The sequence below is a fragment of the Camarhynchus parvulus genome, chromosome 10 (assembly GCF_901933205.1).
Source record: "Camarhynchus parvulus chromosome 10, STF_HiC, whole genome shotgun sequence".
Classification (NCBI taxonomy): Eukaryota; Metazoa; Chordata; class Aves; order Passeriformes; family Thraupidae; genus Camarhynchus; species Camarhynchus parvulus.
In genome coordinates, this window is record NC_044580.1 from 7,812,675 (window position 1) to 7,840,461 (window position 27,787).

Sequence of the window (27,787 nt, forward strand, 5' to 3'; positions counted from 1 at the left end):
ATTTTGCCTAAATTTAGTAAGGAGTGACAATCAAAATTAGGAAGAAGGAAAGGTATGTTTTTGGTTTAACTTGCTTTTCTTGGCAGTCACTACATACAAAGAAAAATGCACCCATCTAATGGTCTCTTTTCTCAATAGAAATTGCATAAAGCAGACAAGTGACGCAAATTTCCCAAAAAAGAGATCTTAAGAACATCTCTTCTTTGTAACAAATGAATGCATCTTCAGAGACAAAATTAGTTTGAAAACTTCATTGTTTACTGCTTCTTCTGAACTCACCATGAGTGAAATAATCTGAACTGGAAGTGTTTTCTGCATGTATGAGAGCACCAAATTGAGAAGTGTACAGAGTCACCAAGCAATTCACTTTAGTAGTCGTTAGGCTACCAGAACAGACAGCAACATTCCTTGATGTAGATAAGAAATGAACTGTGATTATGTAAGAGACCACTGAATGTATTTTCAAATCAGGGATTCAAGGCTAGACATCTCAGATTATACTGCTGAATGACAATGATTTACTTAAAAGAGTTTATCTTCATGTAACTCACTTCTGTCATCCACACAGTCAAAATACTAACCTAAAAAAGTAATGAGTGCACCTAGGAGCAGTGGAAATACTGGTTCTTATAGTTAACCCTTCTTATTTTAATTAGTTGTTTCTCCTTACATTTTAATTGAAAATTCATTACATTATGAAATACCAGTAATAGCCTTCAGATTGTGCCTTTATACCACAGGCCATTGTACATAAGAGGAAGGTATTTTTACTAGGATTATAGGAAAAATCCTTTTGCTCCTTAATTGTGCTATTTCAGCTCAGTGCAGTCCACATTGATATTTACAAACCTGTGTAGTAGAATGATGAAGAGCAGGGTGGTCATCTATCTGCATACTACTGAAAATTATTTTTACTGATGTCAAATATTGAAGGCAAAAGGAAAGTGCGCACAAGCCCTTTTTATTTTTTAAGGCAGTCAATTACATTTAATTAGATAACTAAGCAGGAAATTAGATAAAATTAGTCTTTAAATTTACTTTAATAAGTTCTAGGTATTAAAAAGCTGTATAATTCTCAGCATAGCCACTAAATCTTGGCTCCTGTTGAAAATAGTTTACATATGGCTGGGGAATGAAGTGAGAGGGTCTTGTCATTTTTTTGATACCCTCAAAAAAGGCCCCTGGTTATTTTCTATCCACCTACCAGTTTAAATGTAGGCTAAGTAAAATTTCCAACAAGTGTTTATTAATACTGCAAAATAGCTATTCAATCTTGGAATTAAAATTAACAGATCTGAGAAAAGTTTAACTTAACATTTTTATCAACTGTTTTCAGTTTTCAGCCACGGTCCAGTTTATTCATTCTATTAGCAATGTTGTCACCTGTAACTTCGTACACAAAATAGAAATTAATCATGCAAGACAACCAGCTTCTATACCCAATTTTGTGAGGAAAAAACAAATCTATAAAGGATGCTGAAAAGACAGTTTCCAAGCATGAAAGGTATATTAGTAATTAAGATATGGAAGTCAGGACAGACCTTTGCTTTTTTAGCTTGTGACACCATCAGAAATACAACTGGCTCTATCAGTCAGCAGAGGTATTTCCATCAAAGAGGTTCAGGGGATTCTGCTCCCCAGCCATAACCCTCCTTCAAAAGTCTTGTGTCATTATTTCACTTCTGCACTTTCCTGAGCAGCAGAACAATGTCCCAACACTCTCCCCTTTCTTTAATGACTGCAAAAATTCAGTTCTCCACTCCACGCCATAGCACAAGAACTGTAATAAGGTTCTAAAAATCTAAACTGTTAGGAAATTCTAGGATCAAAATTAATCAAAACATTGATTTTCCACTCTTGTAAGAGTGCATTATGGCACAACACCAAATAGGAAAAAGATTTAAGGTCATTATTCTCTCAAAGTACCATTTCAATATTTAATTCTGAAAAATGTCTGCAAGAATGTCAAACTGACTGATAATTATGTTGTTCCTGGAAGCAAAGCCTTCAGACAAAATACTTGCTGGAATTAGATAACAATACAACTGTTCCATGAAAATAACATGTGTAAAGTACCCACAGTCAGAAGTAGTTTCAAGTCTGAGATGGACAATTTTAATTAGCATCTATTACCAAGAAAGGGAAATAAAAGATGAAAACCAGGTTTGAATAGAAGCAGGACATTAAAGAAGTAGATTGGCCAAAACAATGACACAAATTAAGCCATGCTAAAATAATAAATCCTGCACCCAGAAGCTATTGTTGCCACTAGAGAACAGAACATTACACTGTGTAAGCCCAGAGGATATTGTATTGCTGAAGCTTATTCTAGGGAGATTGCGTATAACGCTTGAAAGATAATATTAAAGCTAGCACATCATAAGAGATGAGTGATGCTTGTCTGACAAAGAGAAGGTCAAACTTGAATAAAGCTTGGTTGACAGGAGAAATACAAGAATTGCTGCTAGCATTTTACTAGCAGTGATGTAGAAAAATTACTAGCGGATACATGGAGAGTCAAAACAGGAGGTCAGTTTGGTGAGGATGAAAACTGCATTTGTGTCTCTATTAATAAAGTGGTCTGCAAATCTGAAACAAAAGGACATGCTTTAAAAACATCTCTGGTGTTTAGAAATTGAGTCCCATTAGACTTCTAATGGCTTTGTTTTCTACTGTTTTTCAACAGCTAGTAGATGCTTCTACCAAATTCTAGAACTTATCTCTAAAACAGTAAGTTATAGGCTCTCATGAGAATTGTTTGATTACAGAATGTGGTGAGCTCAAAAAACTACCATTCTCTTAAAGACTGGGCTCTCTTGACAATCTCTGGCTTGTTAGAGTGATGGTAGGAAGTAAAAAGTCAGCATGCATTTTAAGCACTCGCTTCTCACCCCAGAAAGCATTAAAATGATAAGGCATACATTATCCAAAAAGGATGAAAAGATATATTTCATTTCCCTCAATACATGTGATAACAGTACATGCAACCAAGTAATCAATTATTTGCTGTGAAAACAAATAGATAATTGATTATTGCAAATCTTTCGGCATCACAAAGCTAACAATGCCACAAATGAATCATGGTCTGAGTTGCAAGCTGAAGTCAATTACTTCCAAAGAAATCCAAGCAAACAGCCCAGTGGTTGGAGAACAAATGTGAGAGTAGTTCCTCTGGACTCTAACAAACAAATACCATGTTCCTTGCATTGAACACGAGGACTGCACTGAGACAAGCAATCTGGTTTATCCTGACAGCTTAGACAGAAGGGACAGCAGGGCTGGGATGTTCGGTGGCAGCCTGGGACAGAGGGGTGAGCTGCTGTCCACCCTGGGCCACAGAGAACACGAGGGCAGTAGCAAAGAGCTGAGTGCCATAAGAGCGGATCAGAAGGTCAAAGCAGTTGGTGACAAAGACACAAGTGCTCACAGCAAAAATGTTTTGGGGCATTTACTTCATACTGCTTCTATTTTTGGCCCTGATGACTGAAAGCCCATTAGCTGCTGAGCTGCTGAGCACATCAGATGTGATCTTGAAGAGCAACATCTGGCTTGGTTGCATCAGTAAAACACATAGATCCCACTCAGCCATTCCAGTGATCAAAGCAAATGTGGTGAATTGGGAAGACAAAGACTTGCTTCAAAAGTGTACCCCTGTTGTAAAATAAAATGCTAATGGTGACACATTCATAAGTCATATAAATATAGTACTCTTAAAGAGCAAGAATAACATGTACAGCTAGGATCAGAATGTAGTGTCTGAGCAACAGTCACATATTTCACAGGGTATAATATCCATAGCTGCTCTTGGCATGAAGTTGCTTCTTCTTCTGTGGAGTTGTTTCCACTTCTGAGATAAGGTTTAGGAACTATTTAAAACAATCTCTAACACTTCAAACATTACAAACATTCAGAACCCCCAAACTAGAAGGCTAAAAAATTTAGATTAGCTAAGCTAATTTCAAGACTTACGGCAATGAAAGAAAAAATGAGTCAATGTATAATCACATACAAAATAAAAAGATGACATCAAGCTAATAACATTTACTGAGATAAGACAAAGTTATCAGATTTTCTTCTGTTGATAAGAAACTAGCTTAACAGATACAAGAGAAGAACAATATTTGAAATAATATGATTAGCATTAAACACTTAAAAATTGTTATTTACTGTCATCTTTTATGTTATAGGTAATCTCAAAATCAAATTACAGTTTTGGCTCTGCTTGAAATAATAAGTTGAAATAATTATGCCTAAACACCAAAGAGAGACACAGATGTTAAGAACTATAGACTGGTACACTGGAATTCAAAGGATGGCTTTTGGTACTTTTGGACTTTTTTTGCTTGATAGGACACGTATAAATCCTTCTGAAACCCTCAATCCCTTTTTATAGCTAATAGAAAAAGGAATGTCTCCTTGTCCTTTACATTCACGGTTTTTTAGAAAAAGAAAATTTCACCCAACATGTTTTTAAAAGTTCCTAAGGAAAATTCCCCTACTTTATGTTTGCAGTACCCTCCTTGTCTTATGGATTCAGAGGAGCACCAGTTCCATCCTGTTTGTACAAAATGAAACAGGAAGAGCTACAGGATAAGATTTAAAAGTGCATTTTATAAATATTCCTCTCTCCTGGTTCATTTTTATATTCAATAGTAGTACATCCATCACATCTGTCTGTCCTTATTCCATCTTGGTATATATGCAGCTGAAGGACAAGAATTCCTTTGGTGACGCTGCAGCTGCTCTGGTGATACCCAGAGCTATCCATAGTTTATGGGCCTCTGACAGCATTGACAAATCACTCGCTGCTGCTCCAATAATCTACTCCAGAGAAGCTACTTGAGTGTCAGTCAGCAGACTGCTCTTTGCCACTACTAATTTAGCAAAAACAGATTACAGTATTTTCTGTGGTATTTTTTCTAGCTAACTTGTATCCTTGTGTGTTTTGCACACCATATCCTTTATCATAGCATCCAAGACGTTTTTAAATGGCTTTGTCATCAACACAACCATAGGTCTTGATTTTCAGATTTACTAAAACTTATCTTGCAAGCCATCTGAAGAATACTCCCAGGTCCTCAAGGAAACAATCCTCATGATTAGCAAAGTTCTGGCAGTATCAACAATAATTTTGCATCATCAATAACTGCAGAGGTTATGGGTGTTTCCTTCTATTGAGAGTTCCTGAGAGACAACTGTCTAGGTGTTCCACTGATCACCTGGAAAATGTGCACAAAGAAAAAAACCTGCTACCTGTCCCATGGGAGTAGTCAGAATTTCCCTTTGACAGCAAAACAGAGAATCTCTTATACACACTGCTGTAATATTCTACTTCACTAATACATGAGAGGAAGACTCGAGCCTATTTATGAATTCACATTTTCCAAGTCATTAATTTTTTTAAATGCGTGTCTAGATATTTTTTCAGCCTGATGCTTTAACAAGATTCCTTTATCCCAAAGCTGCATTCAAAAATTATGCAGTATTACTTCCACTTGTAAAACACAACGATCTAAAGAAAATGCTTAAATATTTTGGAAATAAAAATATTTTTCATTTTTGATTATATAATATTGCATTCATTTTCCCAGCAAAACCAGTATAAAAACCCCTTGGAACTGACATTCATGGTCAGCTTTCCTCTTAGCTCTAGCAGCTTTAAATCTCTTTAAGCTCAAAAAGAGCAGATAAACTACATGAATATTTATCAATAGACATGAATTCCAAAGTCAGTTAAAATAGTGTTAAATGGCCTCCTGCTATCATGAAGAGGAGAGTAGCAGAGACTTTTACGGAGGAGGCTAGCAGTTTTAACAAATCCCTTTTCTTAAAAACAGAAGTCGTTCTCTAACAGAAGAGGTTTGGGGCACTCTGCTTTGTTGAGGTTTTTTTTTTGTTTGTCTACTTGTTTTTATTAAACAGCCAAAATATGGATTTCTGCCAAACATTACTGATTAAGGATGTCGTGGTTTGTTTTTGGTTTGTTGTTGTTTGGTTGGGTTTTTGGTTTTGTTTGGGGTGTCTGGGTTTGTTTGCCTGGTTGGTTTATTTGTCTTTTATGCTTAAAGAATAGGTGCAGCTATTCTAGGAGAAGGCATCTGGTAACAATAGAATTTTTAAAATCTGAGACTGTTACACAAATGTTGTTGTGACATACATTTCTCTGATGTAATGCACACTGATTTAGCAGGAGTTACTATGCTAAATTAAACTGCTGCTCTACAATCTATTTGGTTACTATCCTGTTTACAAAGAGACCCAGTATTATAATCTAAGATTTCCTGACAAAAATAAATGCTGTAACCACAAAATTAAAACACAATAAGCCAGAAGAACACTATTATGTTTTCTGGAAGATATATTAAACAGGTTTTTAAATCCTTCTTTCACTCACTTAACTAGTGAGGAAAAAGTACAGACTGAATGTGTAGCAAGCAACTGATACAAAGCATCCTTTCAGGAAGCCCTAGCTTTGGAGTAACTGGTGAATGTAAGTACTTGCTTTTTCTTCACAGACAAAAAGATGGATGTATCATCTTCATCACTAACTGATTATATTTCCTGCCATAATTTTTCAAAAGCAACCTTTCTACAAATCCATTAATCTCAAGCTGGTCAGACTGCCATTTTCTGTTTTAAGTCTCTGATATCTCTTTTCTCCATCGAAGGACAGTAGAGAAATAGGAAGGGAAAGGTATAAAGACTTATGCCTGACTCCAGGGAAACCAGTAGCAAGAAAATAATGCATTCACTCTGCTGTGCACGAAACAAGCACATGAAGCTGAGTCAAATCAATATACCTTGGTTCATCAGCACCATCCTGATTGAATTCATAGAGTGGTTAATAATTCTTTAGAACATTATTTTACCTCCTGTAATATTAGTAGAGGATTTTCAGAGTGCACACATACACATGTGAAAAAGGAAATGTGGCTAACCAGTTTGGGTGCAGGAATATTGTATTTATCAGTTTCTATCCATATCATCTGAAAATGTATTTTGTGTCCTCCCATTCTACACAACTACAGCTTCTTATTGGACCTCGTCCCCATCCCCCCCAAAAAAGAGTTAAAGCTATCCATGACTTTGTTTACCTGATGACAAGACAGAGACAAACATGGTATTGAGAAAGAAAACCAAATAATCCAGAAAAAAATGGATTATTACATTTCTGTGGTTCATTATCATTCTCAGTACAGCGCCAAAATAGATTCCTTAACTTGCAGTAATCTTGTTTCCCCAGTACCACACATCTATTAAAATGTATAGTAAGAGTAACCATTTCTTCCCCAGCCTGCTTACACAATACATCTGCTCCATTGTGACCATCTTCTGATGTAAACAGAGAAAGGAAGTTACACAGATGAAAACTCTCAGAAATCTGCCTTTTTACATTATTTACACATGAAGAGAAGAGCAACAGATTAATCACCTTCTGTTCAAAAGTATTCTGTCCCCAAATCCATCTCTTTATAGATGATACATTAAGCGACTATATATTCATTTTCCTTAAACATTGCAGATGAACTATATCAGCCACATGGAATGCACAATCAGTCCTTATATTAATGAAGTAATTTATCACTCTTATGAAAAAAAACCCAAACAAACCATAAATAAATGAGATGTGGGAAATCAAACAAAACCTTGTATCACTGTGGCTCCAATGTTTTGAAACAGAACAAAAAATCTTGAGGCTTGATACTGCTGCTACTTTTTACTAACTCTGAGTGTTTCTATGTCGCAGACATCTTTTCATTAAAAATCCTTCTTTAGGATTTTTCCTTCTGAGAAGTTGAGAGGCCTCAGAAACAAAATGTAAACAATGGCTATCTGCTGCTGTGGAATGCAACACGTGGATCCTTGATTGGTCTTGTGTGGATGTCTGGAATTAGTGACCAATTACAGCAGAGCTCGCTCTCTCTCTCTGTTCGAGCCACAGACCTTTGTTATCATTCTTTCTATTCTATTCTTAGCTTAGCTAGCCCTCTGAGATGAAACTTTTCCTTCTATTCTTTTTAGTATAGTTTTAATGTAATGTATATAATAAAATAATAAATCAAGCCTTCTGAACATGGAGTCAACATTCTCGTCTCTTCCTTCAACATAAGACCCCTGTAACCACCGTCACCTTTCTGTCTGGACTATTCTTTCTCAATGATGCAAAGATTAATTGCGTTCATTCTGTCACTTTTTTTTTCCCCCCATCAGACTGTGCCTGAGATTAGAAAGATGCAAAATGCTATTGGGCTGAGTGCAAGAAAAGCTTCTCAAAGAGATCGCATAAAATAGTGTTTAATTCATTACTTTGAACAAGGTGAGGCTAAACTTCCAGGCAACTTAAGAGTGTGGCCACAACTCAGGTTCAAGCCTTTTTAGGGGATTCTGGGTTTACATTAACGCACACCTCAACAGTATAAAGTAAGTCCATACAGTATCAACTGAAAGCTGCATTAGTTCAAGACAGTTTAGACTGAATTTTTATTTATTTTATAAAATTAATATTTAATTTTTAGCAACAAAATACTTGAAGAAATAAGGTGTAACGAGAACAGAATGTGCTTAGATTTCAAAGAATTCCCAAAACATGAAAAACTGTGCTTTCATTGTAACAAAAGCAAACTGATTAAAAAGGACCTGTAAAAGATAAGACAGGGACAGAATGGAAGAAACCATTAGGGAAAAAGAAAGCTACAAAATGATATGTGAGGACTAGAATAATGAATAAAAGTGTTAGTCATTCTCAATTACAGTGTACAAAGAAACAAACAAACAACTGGGTGGCATTTCTTTGATTTTTTCAAGCCACCAATTTTTCAAATCCCTCCATTGATACACATCCATCCAAGCAACGTCTCTATATCCTTACAGAACTTTAAATCTGAGAATTACTCATGTACTGCTCATGTCTCCTCTCATTCGTATAACCTAGTCATTTCAGTATGCCTCGAAAAACATTTTTTAATAAATAATACATAAGCAATCAGCCCAGAGTATATTTTTCCTCCAGACAATGACAGAGAATAGGAATATCTTATGGCGTTCTTGTACACTAACAAATTATTCATGTACTAAAGATTTATTGACCTTATCTTATGCATTACTAGAATGAAAACTGTATCATTCTAAAACTTTCTTTTGCATTAAATTAGAGAACTAAAACTACTATATTATACAGTTCTATCTCTGCTTGGACAGATTGTTGTCTAACAACTCTTGCTAACATGGAAGGATGAAACAATTCATTGAAGAACAGGTTGTGTTTGGTTATATAATGAAGATTAATTCAAAGAAATTTTTCTCTTTCTAGTGCTTTTCCATCTAAAAGTAAGAAATCTGAAGCTGACTGTGAATCAGTTACAGGGGTAAGAGAGTAATAAAACCTAAGAAACATTCATAAAAGTAATGCAAACCCTAGAACAGCTATTAGTCACTTTTAAAAAAAGTTATTATTGCTCCTGCAAATATTAAAATGAAGATTGAATACCTCAAAAAACTATTTGCTTAAATGACAAACTAAGTATTCTCTGGACATGCCTAATTACATACATAAAGAAAAGAAGGCAGGTTGTCAAAAACGAGAAGTTAAAAAATATGTTTTGGGAGTTGTGAAGAACTCCTTTAAGAACTGATTTATAAAACGTTTTTCCTAGACTGTGCCATTCAAGTAATAAACAGAAATTGAAGGCGTTTTGTCTTAGCAGCCAAACTGACATTAAGAAGACATCCCTCTTCAAAGGCTGCATACAAAGTATTCAAAAATGCATTTCCATATCACTGAACAGCTGAGGCTGGGAGGGAACTCTGGAGGCCTTGTCTAAGAACCCTGCTCAAATCAGGCCACCCAGAGCAGGCTGTCCAGGACCATGTTCAGATGGATTTTGACTATCTTCAAGGACAGACATCCCACCTGTGGATTTCATTATCCGTGAATAGATAATATGCATTATCCAGCTCACTGAGAGTTAGCTGAAAATAAAATGAGAAAGATTTTGCTCCAACAATACTACCTGTTACTCAGCAGAAATAGTTTTCAGGTAATATATTCTTTGAGTAGACTACTACAGCTAGGAAATGTATTTTGCAAGTTTTAAATTCTGAAGAACTGTTACATGTTCTCTGGACAGACATAGAGGTAAGAATATCATATTCATCCATTAGATATAAAAACATGAAGGATGATAGGTATTGCTAATAGGTATTGCTAGGTGTGCTACAGGACTTGAAGACCCATTTATAACAAACCAATTGGTGGCTGCTGCAACAAAATTCCTGACTGAAACATGTGTCCTCTTCCTTGTTGGCATGGGAAATACAGTGTGAAGAGGAAACAGAGCTGCTGCTCAAGAGTGAATGCACATTGTTCTCAGAATAAACTGAGAAGTAATGTGTTGTAGCAGTTCATTTGTAAATTCTCCTTAAGCTCCTGATGTATTCCCTTTCTCCTTTATTTCCTTCCTCATTTATAATATTCTATATTATTTTATTTTCGGAAATATAAGTTGAGGTCCTAGTATGACATCTAGTAACTATGCAGACACTTTGCCCCATAGACTACACCCAATATCACATTTTCATAAACTGGTCTTGGTGGCAAATGGATTCTCCGTAAATATAAGAAATGTTTCAGTTATTCAGAAGAAAAAATGTCAATAGATTAAGAGACTGAAAGAAGTCTTTCACCTGCTGGGTTAAAAGAGGAACATACATTTAATTCCTAGGAAGGATTGCATGGGATGTATCAAAATTAGTTCTCATTTTCTAACAACTGGTATCTACCAATATACACAAACACACAGACTTTAAATAGTAGAACCAATTTGAGTGTCAAAATTTGGGGTCTTCCTTGTGTGGTTTCTGTAATTAAGTCCTGAGACCATTATATTCCTACTATACCATGACTAGGTAAAATGAATGCTGTTCCCTTCTCCCATACATCACAAATTAAGGAAAAAGTAATGAAAATCCTAGTTATTGATAGCTGTTCATTCATATACACACCACCTAGTATGTAACTGAGTACTGTGGAAAAATGGCTGCAAAATGCAAGTATAAAATTGAGTGTCATTATTTAAATGTAAAATAGACTTTAAAGTAAGCTCTACTACTATCAAAATTTATATGCATTTGTAATTGACTTCCAAGTTGACTTTAGATTTATTGTAAAAGTAGTTCATGTATAAAAAGAAACACCATAGTAGCTCAAGCTCATTACTACTAAATACAATCTTTGGCTAAAGGCACAGATTTTCATCTTTAAAATGAATGTATCAGATGATTATTTTTCCCAGGCAGATAAAGGAAAGATTCAGTCAAGGTGACAATTACCATCTGGCTAGCTACAGTCATTATAATGCTTCCAATTAAATGCACATGCAATATTATACTGAATGTTATTAGAGTTACAGTTAATGTTTACATTGAATATCACCATATTTGTATATTATTAGTATATTACTTTGTCTATTACTAGTAATTACTTTGTATATTATTAAAGTTATATATATGGCTGTCTGCTTTGAAGTCTGATAATATGGAAGATAGAAATAATGAAAAAATCAGTGTGAAACCCTCCTGTGAATTTAGTTCCTTCCTAAAGTAACTTCATACATGGGTGCTACCATTTGCACTCTTGTCTTTCTTCTACACTCTTCTCACACCATTTTGGGGACTAACTACTCTTGAGAGCTTGTTGGGAGTACAAATAAGGACAGAATCAAAGTAAGAACACATATAGAATCAGTTTAAACTTTTACTCTTGTAAGTATGTAAGCAGGTATGGGTTGCATATGGGGTAGAGAACACTGCCCATCAGGATGAATACAGAATCAACCATACCTTGGAAACTATAGAAAAAAGCAAGAGTGTATCATCTGAAAACTCTGTATTACTCCTATAAACACATTTATAAAACTATGAGGAAACCAAGAACAGTGTACTACTTAGTTCTTTTTAAGACTTAAACCTTGTGAAATTTAATTTTAAAGTTACCGAAATTCAAAGAAATATAGTTACTTACAAGCATGTCTGACTAAACGTATTCAGAGAGACGTTGAAAATTTAATCTTTTGATTTCTATGGAACTATTTTACCCTCTAAACAAAACCAGACATAAGCAGATTTTTTTCTGCTGAATTCAATGGGAGCATGAAAAGGTACCATACAAAAATCAACGTCCAATTCTAATGACAACAATGTTTTACTTAAAAGACAGTATTAAAACACTGTTACCTCCAGCAAGGATCTTCTCCTCCAAATCATTCATTTGTTTCTTGTATGCTTTTAAAGCAGCTTCTTTAAATGATGGTCGTATTCTTTTTTTCTTTGGAATTTCAGTGACTTCAGTAACCACCTCTGGGACATTCTGATTTTCATCCTCCCTTATTTCTACTTCAGGAACCACATCACTTTCAACTTCTAATATCTCTTCACTGATGACACTGTCAAACTGTGTGTCATATTGTTCCTCTGGTAGCATTGCATATGGAGTTTCATACAAAGACTGGTCCAGTTCATACTCTTGGACCTGCTCACTAGTTTCACTACTATTAGTTCTATTTTCTAGTTTAGCAAGGACTTGTTCCATTACTTCTACATAGTCCGTTTCATTCTCACCAGATGGTTCAATCAATTCTTCCTCATACTCTGCTTTGTAGCAGTAAGGCTCAGCATAAACATCAGAATCGAGAGTTGTACTTGATTCATTTGCAGTAGACTGAGACAGTGTTCTAAACCTTCCCATAAAAGATGATCCACTGTCTTCATACCCACTTAAACTTTGTGTACTTTTATTCCAGACTACTTCTAAAGCTGACTTAGCACGCTGAAGCGTAGATCCAAATTTAGGAAAGCTGAAAGTCTTATCAGAAAGATCTATGCTTAATCGGCTGTGCCATGATTTAGGGGCAGTTTCCTCCGAGTCGTCACTTGGTAGTTCACTTTGACTTCGGTACATCATAGGCAATTTGTTTTGATTCTGATAAGAGGAGATAGAATTTGTTTCCTGATAATCATCATATTGACCAGTCCACTGACTCTGTGTTTCACTGTCAAGGCCCGGACAAGATGGAGAAGTACCATCCAGAGTGAAATCATAGCTTTCAGTATCATACTGGAGGTCAGAACTTTGGCCCTTTCCAAAATCTGTCTGTTGGTCTGAAGGGCTGCTCATATCATACACAAAAACCTCCTGCGTGGATGAGTCTAGGCCCAAATCTGCCCCTTGTTCCAACTGATTCCAGTTTTGCCATGGGGAAAGATCATCTTGTAAAGAAAGCTGACTATCATCGTAATGGTTTATATCTCCAGATACATGGATTATTCCATTGCTTACTCCACTATCAACAGTTTCTATGTTCCCTGTTTCATTTTGCTCTGGATACTGCTGCATGTCTTGGGCAAAAGTCTGCTCCTGGGAACTGCCATACCAGTTTAGAGAATCATCTTGCCTTCGCTGCCAAAGTTCTCGATCAGAGGAAGACAACAATGAACTGCCATTTGTTCTGCTAAAATACTGATTTTCTGAAAAATCCTCAGAGTAAGACTGACACAATTTTGAGAAATCTGATTCTGAACGGCTAAGCTTTGGTGTTGCAAAGTCATTCTGTAAATGCCATAAAGGAGTCACATCTGAATAATAGGCCTTTGCTTGTTTTTCCATAGTGTCAAATTCTGGTGACTGATTGTCATAACTTCTGTGTGAAAAGGTGCTATTTTCAGCAGTTCTGTCAAGGTCTTTAGTGTTTGGGGACTCAGTAGTCCCCTTTGTAGTGCTTGTTTTTATGTGAATTGCTGATTTAGATATTTTTGCATAACTGTTCTTATTTATATCTGATTCCAAGTCTTTATCACTGTCAGGTGACTCCCAGTCATGCATTTTAGATTTGGTTTCCACAGTTAAATGTTTCATATCCATGCTTTCATATGTCTGAGAAGAAGGAAGTCCTCTTTCTTTCTTATCTTTTATTTCATGGGAAAATATATCTGTAGAAATTCCAATGCCAGTTCCCTTAAGTTTATAAGACTTTTTTAAAATCAAATCTCTCTGTTGTGATGACTCAAAGTAAACAAGAATGGGTCTTGGCTTTGCATTTGGACAGTCTCTTTGCTGCCCAAGCCTTTGGGCAAACTCAATTTTAATGGTGTTTTGTGCCTCTGAGAATCCCATTTTTTCTATTAATATTTTGTAAACTATGTTTTCAGCTTTTTCAAGCTGCTCTTCAGGCACATTTAGAAACCTAAGACTTGCTTTGTTTCCTGGGTGGCCTATCTGCTTAATGTAGTCATGGATGTCCCGAGTTTCTCTTCTGGACTGTACAAATCCAGTTCGCAATTGCTCAATTTCATTTTGCACAACTTCTACACTACTAGAAATTTCATCAATTGATTGTTTCAGAGCATTAACATGCCCTCTTAATTCAGAGAGTTCTGTTTCAATTTGACTTATTCCCTGAAGCTCTTTAAAGATCATTTCCATAACATCGTGGGTTTGGCTAATACAACCCGTTGAACTAAAGCCAGGTTCAAGAGTGTTTGATTTCTGGTGACGGCCAGTTCTGTCCAGAGATTTACTTCTTAACCCCCATGTTTTCCTCCACGAACTTAGCTCTGAGTCTGATGAGACACACTCTTGGCTCTTCTTCCATTTCCTTAGTTTTCGTAAGGCTCCCAGCTTCAGTGTGTGCAAAGTGCGCTCTCCATCCGAACTTCCATCAGAGGCTGCAAGGCTGCTCAAGCTTTTCCTGTTGCGTCGCACAGGCATTGTGTGGGATAAGTATTCGCTTTTCTTGCTATTGGTTTTTACTTCACTTAATGACTCAGAACAAGAGCTATCATTTGAAGACAGGTCTTGAACTATATCTTCATTATTAGTGTTTGCTACAAAAATATGCCTCTGCAGTCCATTGGCAATAGCAACTCTGTAACTGAATGTTGGAGAAAGTGAAAATTCTCTACTGCTTTCCTCTTCTTCAGTTGATAAGTTGCGGGCAGATGGGCACTTGGCAATCTTTTTAACGGTGCTTTTTAAAGTATTGGAAAATTTTGGATTTTTTGTTTGTCCAATCTGACTTAAGTCTTGTTCCTTTTTGCTCTGACAACTCTCTTTCCTTTTTGTACTATTTCCCGATTTCTTTGTAAACATTCCTTTGCAAATCTTATATATATAAGATGAGATCAGGCTCTTGAAGAGAGCAGAAACCATGGAGCGCAATTTACGTTAAGCTGTTTCCATAAAACACAATTTTTAATCCAGAGAAGTATTTGTATCTCCAAGAGGATCATTGGCAAATGTTTCAATGGAGACTATAGCCATAAAAACTACTGATGCTCTGGAATAATGTGACAGAAAAATTAAAAAAAGAATCACATATCTGCTTGTTCGAAATAAAATCCTGAAGAGGTTTTGTATGTCTTGCAAAATCTCACTGTGTTGCACATGGCTTCTTGAAGTATCTAAAAAGGAGGGAATGACATTACAATGGCTGTCAAGCAAACTTATCATTCAATAATACTGATGATGTTTTAAGTAGGTTACAATGAAAACACAGATGATTCCCCATAATTGTCTGAATAGATTTTTTTCATGAATAATTGAAGCTGAAAACAGTTTCAGGCAATATTGTTAACAACAATTAATAAGCTATACTTTTTTCCAGGCTTCTTCATCCAGTTTAATTCTCTGACTTTAACAGAGATATTCAGTTTAAAATGCTCTCTGCTTGCTTTCAGAGCACCAACATTTCAATTTAGATCCATATGATACGCGGCAGTTATCAAAAAAACGGACAGGGTAATAAATGATTACTAGTTAATAAAACTAAAGTAGAAAGTTTTCTCTTGCTTCACCTTTTGGAACAAGGTAGGGTTCAGGTACAAGTGAATATTGTATATATGAAGTGCTGCTCTATCTTGAGATTGAATTATGTACATGACTATAGTTTGTGAAATAGTTGCTTTGACACGAGACTTTAATATGCTATGATAAGCCAGGACTCAAAAGTGGGCTTATCTTCTTGATATCTCTTCTTTAAGAAGTAAAATAAAATATTTAGAGCATAACAGAAAATAATGACAACTAATGGAAATTCTCATCCAGCTTATTAAATTTGACATTTTTCTGGTAACAGAAACCACCCTCCCCTTCCCTGGCAAACCTACAGAAAACGTATTTTACAAATTGCAGGACATAAACAGGTGCCATTACAACAGGAAAGCTATTTGATCTAAAAGAAGTCTAAAAAGCTTCCATGAGGTATCTGGAAGTTTCTATTCCATACTACAAAAGCTTGTATTCCATAGAAACGTAGTCAATACATTTTAAACATGTCAAGGTCAATGTATTCTTCTGCACAGCATACCATTCACCTCCCAATTCCAAAGCTGTGGAATAAAAACAAGGCAACAAGCTCTGAAAAATCCATCAAAGAAGAAGTTCTTAAAATGGCCATTTTGGTATCTAAAGCAGATAAAAATTCTTTGGCAGAATAAGAAGTCTGTTTAGATAAAGGGTATATAAAGGGTTAAAAATTGCTCTGTGATGTCCTAAGAGGAGTTGAGAATATGAACTGTCTTTGTCTGCAAACATCCTGGCACTCTATGAAACATGATGGTCCACTGACATCCCCCAAGAAATGGTCTTTGCATTGCATAATTTGTCTTCATTGACCTTACTATTATACTCTATATATTTATTCATTACATATACACACACATGTAATGGTAAATAATAAACACTAACCCCTGATAAATACTGCAGCAGCAAAATGCACTGTGCTGCACAGAGCACAGGCAAAGCTGCTAAAAGCCTGTTGGCTTCTGGAATCCTGGAACAGAGAATGTAAACAGACTCATTTCCTTTCCAGTTATAACAAAACTGGGATGCACAGTGAGCCGAAGAATAGAAAACATTCTTCACTCTTCCCAAAGTGGCTATTTATTATTCTACAAAAAGATGAAATATCTGTGGGACATGAATCACATTTTTAACATATATGCTTCAGCATAGTCCTTGCCACTTTTTCTTATAGGCTTATGCCTAAAGCATCAAGAGTGAATTAAGAGCAAGCAATATTTGGAAGCAAAAGAATGGTCAATGCATGCAATTTGCAAGGAATGCAAATGACATCTCAGAATATTGAGAAGTTTTCACTAGAGCCAAGGCTGCCTTCTTTTCATATATTATTAGTAGAGAAAGGAACCATCTTGGGACACTTTTCAACGTCAAAGGCATGTTTCTGGATGTAGAAACACTTGTTAACCAATTAGCTCTTACACCGAATGCTTGTAACCATTTATTGAACAAGATTTGAAGTGTGATTGCCTACCTCCTTTGCCCACATAGCCACAGATTTTTAAGTGCCTTCTTTTATAAACTTCACTTATATGACTTGGACATTCTTCAAATGACTTCAAATCAAGAATGTATAAACAAGCCAGAAGGCTTGTTTCCTGTCTCAGTCTAAAAAGCATCAAGAAATTATGAAGTTATCACTGGAATCTGGACCATTTCCATTCACTTTCAGTAAGGTTTAATGCTTCTCTGTAGAAGAATCTTGATTTCATAGCAAGCCATATACATATATATATGTGTGTGCGTGTTTTATCCAGTGTCTAACCAATGATTTTATCAGAGGTAACTGAAATTATTACAAATAGCTGAACATTCAGAACTGAATTTATTTAAACCCAGTTTCTGACAATGCCATAGTGAATTAAAAGCTGTACTGTTACAAACACAGGGAGATCTGCTAAATGGAGCAGATTTATGTTCTCTCATGCGAGTTCTATTCCATCTCAGCTGTATTAGTCATATGATCTGTTAATCAGTTTACAGCCTACCATTGCTCTGTCAAAAACTCTTTTTCTACAATAGTATATCTACACATGGAATCAAGTTTGAGTCATTACAGGTTTCATCCATTTCTTTCTGTAAAGATTTTCACAGGTTGTTCTTAACATTTAAAATCAATGTAAATTTAAAACTCCATAAGATAAGGAAGTCTCTCCAGAAGCACAAAGAACTAAGTCAATTATTTGAATGAGCTGCAAGTTGTCATTTGGAGACTTTCTTGTTTTATCCAGGTCTCCCAATAAACCATTATGACCCAATTTTTAAAATTCTCACTTTGCTTGTTTATTGAATGAAAACAGTTTTTATGATGAAATTCAACATTACTGGGTTAATCCATTCTAAGCATAAGGATTCATGTTGAAATGTTACAGCAGTGAGGTATGGACTTCATGCTAGATGGTAATAGAGGAGGAAACGGGAAAATGTTATGGATTGGGAGACTAGAACTAAAATAAATTCTTAATGGGGTTCTTCTATAAAGAAAGGACAAACTGACATGCCCATCAACTTTTGACCAATAGCAAATCTGAAAATAGCTTTGTTAATCAGCTTGATGGTGAACAGATAATGTAGACCGGCTTCAAGCATATTCAATTGGATTTGTTGATAACAAAGCATTGTCAAAATAAAAATGTCAGTTGGAAGCATCATTTATAAAGGATCTTATTCCAAGTCTAAAACTGATGTGTCAGGTAGAAGGGGGGAGGAGTGGGCAGAGTTTAAAATGATAGCTTTTTAAATAATGCAAACAGAGTGTTTTAGTTACATATCTGAACACCAGACCCCCATTTCAAAAAATTATTTTAACAAATCCAGCCCTTTATTAAAAAAAAAAAAGACAAGTGAATCATCTTAAAATATAATTTCAGTATTTAAATAGAATAGCTAGATCACTGCTCAGCTTCTGTTCAGACCCTAGTAAATGAAGCTGCAGAGCAGCAGCTCTCTCCAGTAAGAGGTAGCTTCATGGATACAGACTGTCCTCTTATAAAGCAAGAGCCAGGCAGAACCATAGCCTTGCTTAACCTTCACACTATTAATCAACTACAAGGGGTCTGTGTGTATGGAAAGGGGGCAGGCAGGAAGATGAGACTGAAGTGCATTTTCTCTCTATAAAAAATACCCTGTGACAGTTCATGTTCACAACACCAAGATGGTAGGGGGAACCAAAACAAAACCAAGAAGTCTTCATCTGGAGCAATACCAACCTGTATTTGTGCCAAAATACTGACTAGAGTCTATAGACAGAAATATATTTTTGTGATATGCAAAATACTCCCCAGAAATTAATTAATTAAACTTAACAAAAAAAAAGCGTAGTCTACCCTGCATCTACAGAAACTGAGGCTAAGAGAGGTTCTCTAGCCATCAGGTACATAAGGAAACAATAACAGAATTCAGATATACAGATTTATTAATTATGGTTTTTACTTGTCTTATGCTTGCCTGGGGATAAGGTTATCTTGACATAAGTGTACTTGCCCTCAGTTCAGGTCTGCTGGGTGAAACCTATGCTCCCTTCCTTTTGACAAGCGTTACAGTGTACACTTCACATTGCTTCATTAATTTACTATAACAGGAGCACTAGACTGACAATCATCTCAAATGATCTAATTCAGAAGAACTTAATTTAGAGCACTTATCTGCTCCTCTATATTCTTCCTAAATTCTCCTTGTAGCCTTAACTACTGACATCTTTAATCTGTGTAATTTGTGAGTCTCAAGGTAAAATGACATTTTTCTTAACACTGCATATGCTATGTGGATGACCTGCCTGAAGACCCTGGCAGAGGCAGGGCCAAGAGCAATGAAGAGATCCGCTTTCTCTTTTGGGTAATTACTCTTTGTTCCAAGAATTCCTCAGGTTTTCACAGCAGCAGACTTTTGCCTATCCCTCCAGTCCCTCCAACATTCACACAAGAGCATGGAGTGCTATCAGCACTCTCACCCTTTGGCTAGGAAGCTGTTCTTATTGTTCTTCAAAATTACTTGGAAAGTTTACTATATCTGCTTATTTACCTGATAATATCTCTTTATGGATCCTGCTATTTATGCATATCTAACCACTCTCAGAATGTGCTGCCTTCTCTATTTATGAAAAGTAAAAAGCACCAAACTGCTGATTCAAATCCCAGTCTTAAGAGCCTACAATCTGCTTATTTTTTAACCCACAAGGCCTACTGCTGTCCTGAGGAGGCTGCACATATATTCATGGGGCACACTACAGTTTCTTCCAATCTAAAAACTTAACAATCATACTGCAAGACTGGTCATTCATGTCTATTATGTATCTCTTCTGTCAGCATACAACTTAATAGAGTTTAAGGAAAAAAGATGGAAACAGCACATGCTTAAACCTGACTGGCTCATTGTGATTTAGAACATCTAACCTAGAAATCATATAGAGAACTTTCTGCATTAGTGAACTAACTCAGTAGTTAACCAGTTGTAATTAAACTACTTTATAATGTATAGAAGAACATTGTCTTCAGATTAGCTTAGAAGAAAATGTAAATTCCTAGCAAGTTTGGATGACTAATTTTTCTGGAGAGAAAAGTCATCTTCACTGCTTCCCTATGACTATGACCACTAAGGGAAAAGAGAGGATTTTTTTTTGTTCAGTAAAAAAATGGAGGGGTTTTTTGCAATTACTGTTGAAGACAGACAAATTGAAGAAAACCCCACTATTTTATAATAACTTGCAGAACTACATTTTTAGTTACACTATTCTCTACATCTTCATATTTGTAATATTTGCATTTTTCTCTACAAAGTTTTGTTAAGGCAACTGAGGCTATTGCAATTCAGTAACTTGTTATAAAATTGTTGAAAGCATTTAGAATGCTGTTTCTTTAGAAACAAATCTATAGTGTGGTATTTACATTACAAACATGAAGACTAGTAATTGAAGCAACTGTACTAAAAGGTCAATGGCCTTGACTAGACTAAAAACAGGAAGAAATATGCCAAATACAGTAGATTAATACTGAGACGTGAAAAGCTACAGAACAGATTCTAAAGGTAAATTGTGACCCATCTGGAGAGCCCATAGACAATGCAGGCTAGCTGAATGTGCACACAAGAATAAGTGACTGCAGATGATTTGGATAACAGCTCCAATATTATTTGACTAAATGTACTGACTTCTTTCTCTTTAATCTTTCTAGTTGTTTCCTTGACCTTCTCAACTAAAAAAAAAAAATAATTACACTGTAGTGTATAACCAGGCAGTAATAATGACCTTTTCCCCCTCTTACAGCTGTATACATGATATATGCTGTCCCATACAAAAACTTGTTTTTAGTCAATACTCAGTTCAAAACCTGCTAAGATTGAGACAATTTCACCAAATAATTAATTTCTATTTAAATGCAGACTACTAAAGGAATGGAAAACACGGGGAGGGAAAAGTTAATTTGCTGACTATATGGAGATTACTGTATAACTAAGCCAGTACCAGACATATTAGCTTTGTTAGACAATTACCAGTTTGCTATTTGTCAGATTACCATAAATAAAAGAGCTACTATATAATAATCAGAACCTATTTAGTGCCTATTAAAAACCAGAAAGTATCAACATAAATTTTTACTTAATCTCAGTTCTGTCCCTAGTTTTGCCTGTGTTTTAAACATTACACCCTGAGAACCCAAGGTTTAATTTTGATTTAATTTACACTGAAGCATAGCATATATGCAGAGACTGTATTTACAGTATACTTAGTGTACTCAAAGTTTCTTCTAATACTAATATTTCAAAAATTTCAGCAACTTTTCAGGATAGTAATTCCATCAGAAAAGATAATTAAAAAAAAACCCAAACAAAAAGACCCCATCCCATTTTCTTTCAGGTAAGAATTTTAATCTTCCAACTGTACTTGCCGGAGCCTTGGAATAGGCAATTCACTGCCCTGAATTAGGTTTCTGTTGGACAGTTTACCATTAACTCAGTGACCACATGTGCACTACATCACTCTACAGCTTTGATTTTTTTCTTTCTTTAGGGTTTGGGGGCATTTTTTTAACTACTTATAAGTAAGAGAACAACTTTATATGGGAAAAGTAAGCCCTCTGGATTCCATTCCTCTGCACATAGAGATTTTACATATTTTTCTAAAATCTAGTAAATGAATACTTGCGTCAAACTTTTAGAACAAAAAGTTATGAAAAGGAAATTTTTTGATGAAGTGGTCTTTCATTCGAAAAATGGTATCAATTGTCTGTGCTATTTGGTTTGAAAAATACCACAAGCAAAAATGACTACAAGTACTGTTGACTACAACATACACTAGGAGTAGGCAGACACCATAGAAACCATGCTTACCACCTGAAATGACATTCAATGATAAGGATGGTACACAATAAACATGTTTCTAAATTTGCTGCAAAAACTTTAGTAAAAAACCCCTCTGCTGTCTTTGCTTCAATTTACTGACAAGTGTGATACTGGGATTTGTACCTGAAAGCAAGAACCTCTGCTACCAACCTAAGTGAATGACAAAATGATAAAAATAAAACCAATGTAACAACCTTCTTAGGTGCCAAAGAATTTTTAGGCTGCAGAGCTTCAGAGCTGTAATGGTCTCACAAGGCAGAAGCTATTATAGTACATTCTTCCAGGATTTTCACAACACTACTGTTAAATTAAAATTTGGAATTTTCAGTCCTCATTGATGCTTTAGTGAACTGGGAGATGTTCTGAGCTATGAGTATTCTCCTACTGTGTAACACTCTGGAATCCCAGTACTTTACCTGAGATTTCCTAAGAGTTTTCACAGCAAAATATAGTCATTATGGTAATGTGCTGACATCACTGCAGGATCAAGCAAATGGTACAGTGACAGAAAACCTTTATGCAAGTCTCCAAGTTGTGCATATTCACCTTAAAGAATTGTCATTTATCTTGCATCATGGCTTTTTTCTTTGAGATGACAGCTAATCTTAATTCATAATCATAATTCCTAACATTACATCCTTTACAAAAGGAATTTGTGATGAATGAAACATGCTTTAAACCTTAAATTCTACTTTTCATTCATCTTAGTGCTTTTAGACTTAACAGCATTCTCTCACTGCTTTTCTCACTATGTTTGTTGATTTAGATGATTAAGCACTGACTTTTGGAGCATTTGTATGTGTCAAGTAACCTTACACTTTCAATTACCAAATCATAGTTGTGTATTATGCTAAAGAAAGGCATCTATTTTATATAATCACCAACAGGAAACAAGTATAGTGTCACCCTCTCTGTGAAAAATAGCTACAACTTTACAGACAGTTTATTCTCACATCAGAAAGCAATTGATATTACACCAATGAATGTTTTTAAGGCGTAAGAGTTCCTGCTAGCCAGGGGTTAACAACAGTATTATGATGCTGGAACTAATATTAAACCTTTTTGGATCAACATGTTATAAAAAAAAAATCTTACTTCTAACTGGGCTGCATTGAAATTACAAATGCAACAGAATGTTTTAAGATATTTCAAGACTAATGAAAAATCAAATAAGCATTAAGTGTTTTAATACATTTTTACTAGACATAAGACAACTACCAGTGTCCTTAGTTTAAGAGCACATAGCTTTGTGTTCTATTTCACTTATTACATGTCAGCTGAAAGAATATATTAATAAGAAAGTGCAAAAGGAGGCAGGTGACTGAAGAAAAGTGAGAGCTAAAGAATGCAGTCATATTTTTATATCTGCATAATTCTTCCTCTTAAAGCAAAATGAACCATCAACCTCATAGTAAGAAATTCGTTTCAGCTGCTATTGGCCTCTGAAATTGCAGAAGGGAAATACTAATGTTATCTTCTTGAAGTTAAAATGATGGACAAAAATGTATGAAATAGTTATGGTGGTTTTTAGGTTGTGGCTTGGAGAAGGTACGTAATAGAGGGTATTCTAAGACAGATTTAGCTGTGGAACAGAATCAAACACATAGTCTAAGGAAGCTGCCTCTTCAAAAGAAAGCTGCAGGGTGTTCATCTTGGAGATTAATCAAGACCCAGAAATACATAAGCATCCGTAAAGCTCAATTTATTACTAATCCTGTCACAAATTAGGAGAAAGGCACTGACATAAATAAGCAAAACATACTGTATTTTCACTGAGTATTCATATAATTATTTTGTTTATATTTTAATATCAATTTAAACATACCAACTCATTGAAAAATCCAACACCATACTGTCTTACTCAACTTATACTGTGAAGTTACCAACCTTACAAAATAACCTCCCCCAGTTTTTAATGAAGTGTTAATTCCAGAAGTCCAAACAGTTTCATCAACATTATAGCATTAGAAAGCAAATCAGTTACAAATCAATGCATTGCATTAGCAAAAACAGCAGGAGGTACATTCAGAATGAAAATAAGCAAAGGAAACAAAGGAAAGAGAAAACTATGCAGACTAGACAAAAATACAAAGAGCATACATACCTGGATGAAATTCTTCTTAAAAATAAAACACAAATTACATACCACCATCTTTATATTATTTTCCATTTATGCAGAAACACTGTACACAAATCCATTACTATTTTGCCGTTCTTCCTTCAGCCTTGAATGATACAACATGAGGCTGCTTCCCAGTGATTCAAGTCAAGTGCAGTCAGGCATGCTGCTAGTCTGCAACGGTATCTGTTCTAAATTCCACGGTATTCCCTAGGCAGCATTAAATGGGGATTTTTTTTCCTTCCTCTCCCATTTTTTCCCCCTCCTACAACTTGTGCTAACCGCTAAGAGTAATCGTGATGTTAGCTACTAATTCATTCTGCAGCTCAGGATTGTTTCTCCTCTGTAATAGCAGAGCAGGAGTCAACGTCCTACTCCGGTTCAAAAACATCATCAACACGAGAGAACAGTAATCATCCTGGGGCTTTATGTGCCGGGAACTTCCCCCGCTGCTGTTTTCTCCTGCCGCTGCTCCCGAATGCAGCACCCGCTGCAATAGGCACGGCCCTCCTGCGTGGCAGGCAGCCCCTCTGCTCGCAGAGCCACTCAGGCTCCCGGAGCAGCCTCGCTCGCAGGAACAACACATGCAGTGCGTCGGGGGAGCTGCCAGGTGCGCATCCGTGCCCGCAAGGGGAACAGCGGGACACAGCGGCTCTTGCTCGCCAGGGCCGTGTTCCACCCTAACCTTTTATTTATCAGTCTGACATGACCCGCAGAAACGATTGTGTAGCTGTTTCTTACAGCACTGCTTTCATCAACAGCTGATTTGTAATGAATCTGCTAAATACCCTACATAACTACTATCATTCCATGATGATTGAAGGGTGCTCCACTTAACAAGAAATACATCACTCACTTTCCCTGAAAAGCACTTACATGTCCCCAGAGAATACCTAGGTAGTAGGAATCAGCCTTTTATTTACTGCAATTCAAATAGCAGAACGGATTACTATTGTGCATGCAGTTACTAAATTATCCTGCACAGAACACATCAGGTGTTTTTCCAAATCTTAACAGGTTTAGTAGTGTAAGGCCACATGCAGCCTTACGCGTATTGAAAATATATTTAAAACTGACACATGAAGGACTACAAAAATGCAGCCAGAATGAGCGTATATAAAACCATTCTACAGAGACTACACACAGCCAGAATGTAAATGTTTCACAAAACATGTGTATAGGCATAAACTCTCAGGTATGTGATTATCCTCTTTAATCTTGGGAGACAGCATGACTGGAATGCCATAGTGAATATTAAAGTATGTATTTTTTCTGTATAAAAATTAAACCCTCAAACTTTGGATAGTCTGTAAGAACTGACATTTGTAACAGAAGTTTGCAATTCAGTTACTTTCTTTGAATATGTTGAGTAAAAGGCAGCACTTAAGAGTGTTTAACAGTTTCTAGTAATAGTTAAAATTATTGGTTGTAGCTTTCGCTTTCTGCAATCCCTGTACTGTTGTTAGTACTGTCATCCTGGGACTCCGTTTTATGTACAATTTATAAATGAAAAAATAGTAGAATTAGATCTCTTATGTAAAGTTGTTAATTAATAATTTGATTTTTTGCATATCATTATAAAAATAATTATGGATCATTATATTTATTATGTCTTGCTGACATAAAGGCAACCTATAAACAAACCATTAATTAGATTTATAGTTAAAAACAGATAAATGAATATTTGATTATTCAAATCTTACTGTAGTTATTAGCCTGCAGCCATTACTCAATACTCTAAACTGAATCAAACTTATTCTTTAAAACTGCCATATTACATGCCAAAAAATATATATAATAAAACTTTCTTGTAGGTGCACAATACGAAATATTCCACTCATATCAATACTCAGTGCTATAGTCCTAATTACACAAGATGCAGTAATATATCCTCTCAACATCAACAGGACTGCTTATATAAGGATGAAAAAAGGAGAAACCAGGCTGCCTAGTCAAGCATGCCCACCTGTAGTAGTCACACACTCAGAAATAACTATCCTTTTCAGTAAGATGAAACAAATGGCCTTAAGACGACAGACAATAAAACAAGTAAATATTGGAACTGTTTCCCAAAAATATAAGGTTTCATCATTTAATAAAAGTGTTTACCAATAACATTAACTCAGAATGCTTGGATTAATGTTGCCATCTTCGAGGAAGCTCCTAAGTGTTGACTCTGTTTATGCTCATGTATTGTGTTACCACATGCTGAATATTTCAGCTGAAAGGTGAACTTATTCAACTAATTTGATAATCCATCATAAGTAGGACATTTTACTCTACCAGATGCATTATTCAATTGATATTTCAGAAGGAAATAAAAAAGCAAACATGAATCCAAAGACCTTCAGAACCCATCATGGCTTGTCTTCCCTGGAGTTAAAGTTCTGTGTGGAACTTCTCCAAGCCAGAGATATGGTGACTTTGTTTGTAATGATACCAATTAAGAATGAAATTTCATGTATAAATACATACCAATTACTCACAAGTGAAGCTACCCAAATTCATAACAAAGTTACATTGTACTTCTGTTCACACGCACCTCACATAGATAAGAGGTTGATGACTTTCTAGAGTAATTCTATGAGCAGATGTTTTATTCTGAGTTACAGCTGAAGTTCTCACAGGTTTGGAAGCCCAGATAGTTGTAAGTCAGTGACTGGAATGAAACTCCTGTGCATCTTGAGAAAACATCCACACCAGTTTTTGAAAAAGTGAAACAAAAGAGCAATTTGTGTGTGTGGGCCCTATGCATTTTAGGGGTTACTTGGCAGTAACCTGACACATTGATGAAGCTGGCCTTGAAGAACTCAGGATTCACACTGGTTTACTCTATTTGCCAAACAGAGTGTTAAAGAAGTAACTTCCACACACAGAAGGAAGAGAAGAAATACGTGTACGTATACAATATGCATAGAGTTGTTGCAACTTGTTAAACATTCACAGCCAAACCCTGTAGCTAAATGGAGAAAACAATGAAAACCCACACAAAGAAAACACTGTCACCACCAACCCCAAACCACACCGCAAACAAAAAAACCTAAACCCCACTGGGCAGCTATAAGCCTGCATGGAAAAAGCAGCTATTCTTTGTGCCCATTTCCAGGATTACTTGATCATGACTTTCATAGATGATTCTCTGAATTCTTAGAAATAAAATCTGTCCACTGAAAATATTTCAGAAATTTCCATCATTACTTTTGTGTAATGCATTACCTAGCATATTTTAGATATTATTTGACTATTTCTACTGTGTAATACTTATATTGAACGGTGACAGATGTAAAATGATAGAACGACTTTTAAGTAGTTTGTATTTCATGATGGATTTCAGCCTGAAAGTTGGAAAAGCTGTCACACAACTAATCTATCTTCCTCCTGCACATCACCTTGCCAGTTTGCTTAAGGGATGGTTATATCTGGCCGTTTATCAAAGAAAGGCAATAACTGTCAATTCCGGAATCCCATCCGTCAATTAGAAA

The 27,787-nt window shown here is 35.7% G+C and overlaps 1 protein-coding gene across 1 annotated transcript in view; it reads right to left on the minus strand.

Moving 5' to 3' along the window:
• The window catches only part of UNC13C (unc-13 homolog C), a 133,301-nt gene extending 108,552 nt beyond the window's left edge, over positions 1-24,749 (minus strand). The window contains exons 1-2 of the mRNA XM_030955466.1: positions 24,291-24,749; positions 12,232-15,453 (exon numbers count right to left, since the gene is read on the minus strand). Coding sequence (XP_030811326.1) covers positions 12,232-15,202 — 2,971 coding nt within the window. The 5' untranslated portion in view covers positions 15,203-15,453; positions 24,291-24,749. The remainder of the gene's footprint in view (positions 1-12,231; positions 15,454-24,290) is intronic.
• Positions 24,750-27,787: the final 3,038 nt, after the last annotated feature.